Here is a 3671-nt window from a genome sequence, read left to right as displayed (position 1 = left end):
GGAGGCGGGGGGGCGGGGCCGGCGGCGGCGGGAGGGGAGCGGGGGAACCCTAGCGCGAGAGAGGGGACTCTCTATCCATGTTTAACCGCCAGTTAATACAAATTTACTTACATTTTTTAATTTACTTGGTGTACTTTTCATTCGCATATCTACACCAAGATTGATGGTAAACGTCGCTTACTAATTAAACACCATGCAAAAGGTAGAAATATATAATCTATTTCAGACCAGCGAGTAAATACGGTGTTTCCCAGGGAGGAGGGTGGTGCAGCACCGTTGAGGCTTGTTCGAAGCACACAAAATCCGCGCTTGGTTCATCTAACTTCATGGAAGCAGTGCAGTATGCTGGAATTTTCAGCAATGACCAGAGCCAAAATTCTGGTAATCTGCAATGTTCTGTTATTCTTACATAGTTTTGTTGATCAAAGCTTTTAATCGGCCTGAGTTCCATTTCTTAATTGCCGCCTACCTATCTTGAATATGTTTGCCAGCCGAGCTTTCACTAGTTCTGATTACTTACATGATTATCAATTAGATTTCTACAACTGGAATAAAGTTTTCGTTCGGTATTGTGATGGGGCGTCATTTTCTGGGGATGCGGAGTACGAAGATCAAGTAGGGCTATTTTCTTTTTGTGCTCTCATTTGATATTCCACTCTTTACTTATTTTATTACAATGATATGTTGTATTGTTCTGTTACTTAATGGATGGTGTTATTAGGATGGAAACAGGCTATTCTTCAGAGGGTTGCGCATTTGGGAAGCGATCATTGACGAACTCATGGAGAAAGGACTTGCTAATGCTAAACAGGTCATACATAACAACAATTTACAATATTTCAACGTTGTTGTGTCTTAAGCTACCAATAAGCATATATTTGTTGCGATTCTTGAACGATAATTGACCATGTGAAATATCATCGTCGATCAGGCCCTCCTTGCAGGTTGTTCTTCTGGTGGTTTAGCCACACTACTGCACTGTGATGATTTTAGTGCACGTTTTCCTCGGAAGGTGGCAGTTAAATGCTTTTCTGATGCTGGATTTTTTCTTGACAAGTAAGACTACCTTAGAACTAAATAAATATTGGTCACTAGCTATTCCACTTTACATGTTTTTACGTGTTACTTACTTTTCTCCGGCAGAAAGGATATACACGGAGAAAGGTTTATCCGGTCCGTGTACAATGGGGTTGTTCATCTCCAGGTGAGCTGCTTGGGAGACAAATACTTTAAACCGAAAAGAAACATTTCTTAGTCTATGATTGATCTAGCCTTTTGTTTAGCCCTCTTCTAATTTGTGTTGCATTTTATATATTAGAAAGGCTGTAATGTGATATATAAAACCTTTATTCTGTTTTATCTTTATATGTGGTTTACTACTTATGCCAACATTCATGCATTGTCAGTTTGTCACCGAGTCTTTTTTTGCTGACGAATTTCTTTCAAAATGTTAGCAAAGTTTTGCCCAAGGACTGCCTGGCAAAGATGGAACCACTGGATGTACGTAGTTAGAAGTCCTGAACCATTGTTTACTTGCACACACAGATTTTCTTGTGTCTTGCTCACTAGTAATTGAACAGAATCATTTGCTGACGTACTTAATGCATGTTCCTAGTGTTTCTTTCCTTCTGAGCTTATTAAGAGCATCAGCACCCCCACTTTTATTCTCAACTCTGGATATGACTCTTGGCAGGTAATTAAGTGTCAACTGATCCTTATATTTATGAATTCCTTATATTCATTTCTCTTGTAAGCATGCATCTGTCTAGACTAAAAGTTCTAATTAGCTATATATTTACACATTCTCCTTGTTGGTCTGTAGATAAAAAATGTACTAGTACCAGATGAATCCTCTCCTGAAAAGTCATGGCTTACTTGCAAGGCTAACATCAGAGACTGTGATTCCACACAAATCGAAGTCCTCCATGGTGGGTGCATCTTTTCTCTCTAGCATCGGGTAGGAATACTAGCGTTCGTGTTTTCTGAACAACATTCTACATCTAGGATTAAAGAGAACAATGGTGGGTGATCTGAAAGTCGTCCAAGATAAGGAGGAGTGGGGATTGTTCATTGATTCGTGCTTCACCCACTGCCAAACACCATTTAGAATCTCATGGGATTCACCAATTTCCCCAAGGCTTGGAAATAAGGTAGACTCTTCTTTATGGGTGTGTTTAAATCAAATATCTCGATATCTAGGATGTAAAATATTCATCACTATTATTTATGAAGTTATTTCTTTGATGCAACATATACATGTTTATAGTTTGGATTGATAGCTTCTGCTTTTCATTCTGCCGATCAGACGATCGCACAAGCTGTTGGAGATTGGCACTTCAGCAGAGGCCAAAGAGTAAAAGAGATCGATTGCGACTATCCATGCAACCCAACATGCAGCAGCCAGTTGCCTTCCTAATTTAATTGGTACTATATATAACAACAATTGAGGGCCTTGTTTATACGTGAACTAGAGAAAGTTGGCACAATAAGAGATTTGGTTTTGGATATATATAACCATATGGAAATATTCATTAGGGTTTGTACAATAGCCGAGAGTTCCAGCGTAATTTCTGTTTGTTGCCATACTAGAAAAATATATTAAATACCAAGCATGGTTGTTTGACGAGGTTTTGATTGCACTATGTTTTTTGTGTGTGGGGAGAGATTGCACTATATATTATTTTTTATGGTTTTGCAAACCTAAGTTGCTTCATATTTTTCATATATCTAAGTTTGACGCACTTAGCCGTTTGATATATCCATGCTGAGTGAAATTGAATGAGGGTTAAAGACATGCTACTAAAGGTGGCCGTTGAAGCAATGAATGAGATACACATGATATCTTGGTTTTTATCAAAATAAAGCATGATACCTTGGTGAATACATGTTGTACGTGGCAAGTCAAATGTTGGCACGGTAGATTCTAAAGCATAAAGACCACCATCGAATAGCCAGCCCATCCATGATTTCAAATCATAACTTGAAGACGTGAGCATCAGAAACACATGCTACAACCTGATTGAGAAGAATAAAACCACTAGAACCATTAATGACAGGTATTCTGGTATGAAAGTTATTCAAAATCAGTCATATAGCAACATCGATGAAGATGAACTTATGGGGGTTTTCCAAGCCGAACACAAGAGTTGATAAAGCTTATGTAAACATATCGATTACATAAACGACAGCCTAGCCGAATAAATACAAACATTGTGTTATACCCAACACATACATCTATCTCTACATCTCTAGGCTCTTGAGGATCATGGGAAGACCAAACTTGGGTCATAGAGTGATCACGTCCATGGAGATATTGATGTACCTAGGAGATAAGGAGAAGGAGAACCTTTGAAGAATCATAGTAATCATGACCTTGGCTTGATCATTCTGAAGTTCTGTCCAATGGACGGTCTTGGTCCACTAGAAATTACGAGAACCCATTTCGATGCTTTGCTGCCCTCGTCACCCCTTTCTTACCTGAAATGTTTCTTCTCCCTAGATCTCCTTGTCATGACGTATCATTGAGATGGGGATCGTCATGAGCGTGCCTTGAGGCACTTTGATGCCACTGATCTTGAGATTTGAACCCTCCTTCCTCTGAATGACCGAAACGGGGGCGTATAACCTAAGAGTTTCTAGTAGGAACATGTTGAGCAACTTTAGTTTGTCGA

The 3671-nt window shown here is 39.2% G+C and overlaps 1 protein-coding gene across 1 annotated transcript; it reads left to right on the top strand.

The window, feature by feature from the left end:
• The first annotated feature begins 540 nt into the window (after positions 1-540).
• On the top strand, positions 541-2557 carry LOC119332716 (pectin acetylesterase 5-like). Its single transcript, XM_037605870.1, has 9 exons — positions 541-615; positions 722-811; positions 932-1056; positions 1144-1199; positions 1442-1500; positions 1616-1693; positions 1823-1928; positions 2005-2150; positions 2306-2557. Exons 2-9 carry the CDS (start codon positions 782-784, stop codon positions 2414-2416), a joined length of 711 nt encoding a protein of 236 aa, XP_037461767.1. The 5' UTR covers positions 541-615; positions 722-781; the 3' UTR covers positions 2417-2557.
• The last annotated feature ends 1114 nt before the right edge of the window (positions 2558-3671 follow it).

This window comes from Triticum dicoccoides, chromosome 7A (assembly GCF_002162155.2).
Source record: "Triticum dicoccoides isolate Atlit2015 ecotype Zavitan chromosome 7A, WEW_v2.0, whole genome shotgun sequence".
Lineage (NCBI taxonomy): Eukaryota > Viridiplantae > Streptophyta > Magnoliopsida > Poales > Poaceae > Triticum > Triticum dicoccoides.
This window is presented reverse-complemented; position numbering and strand designations above follow the sequence as displayed.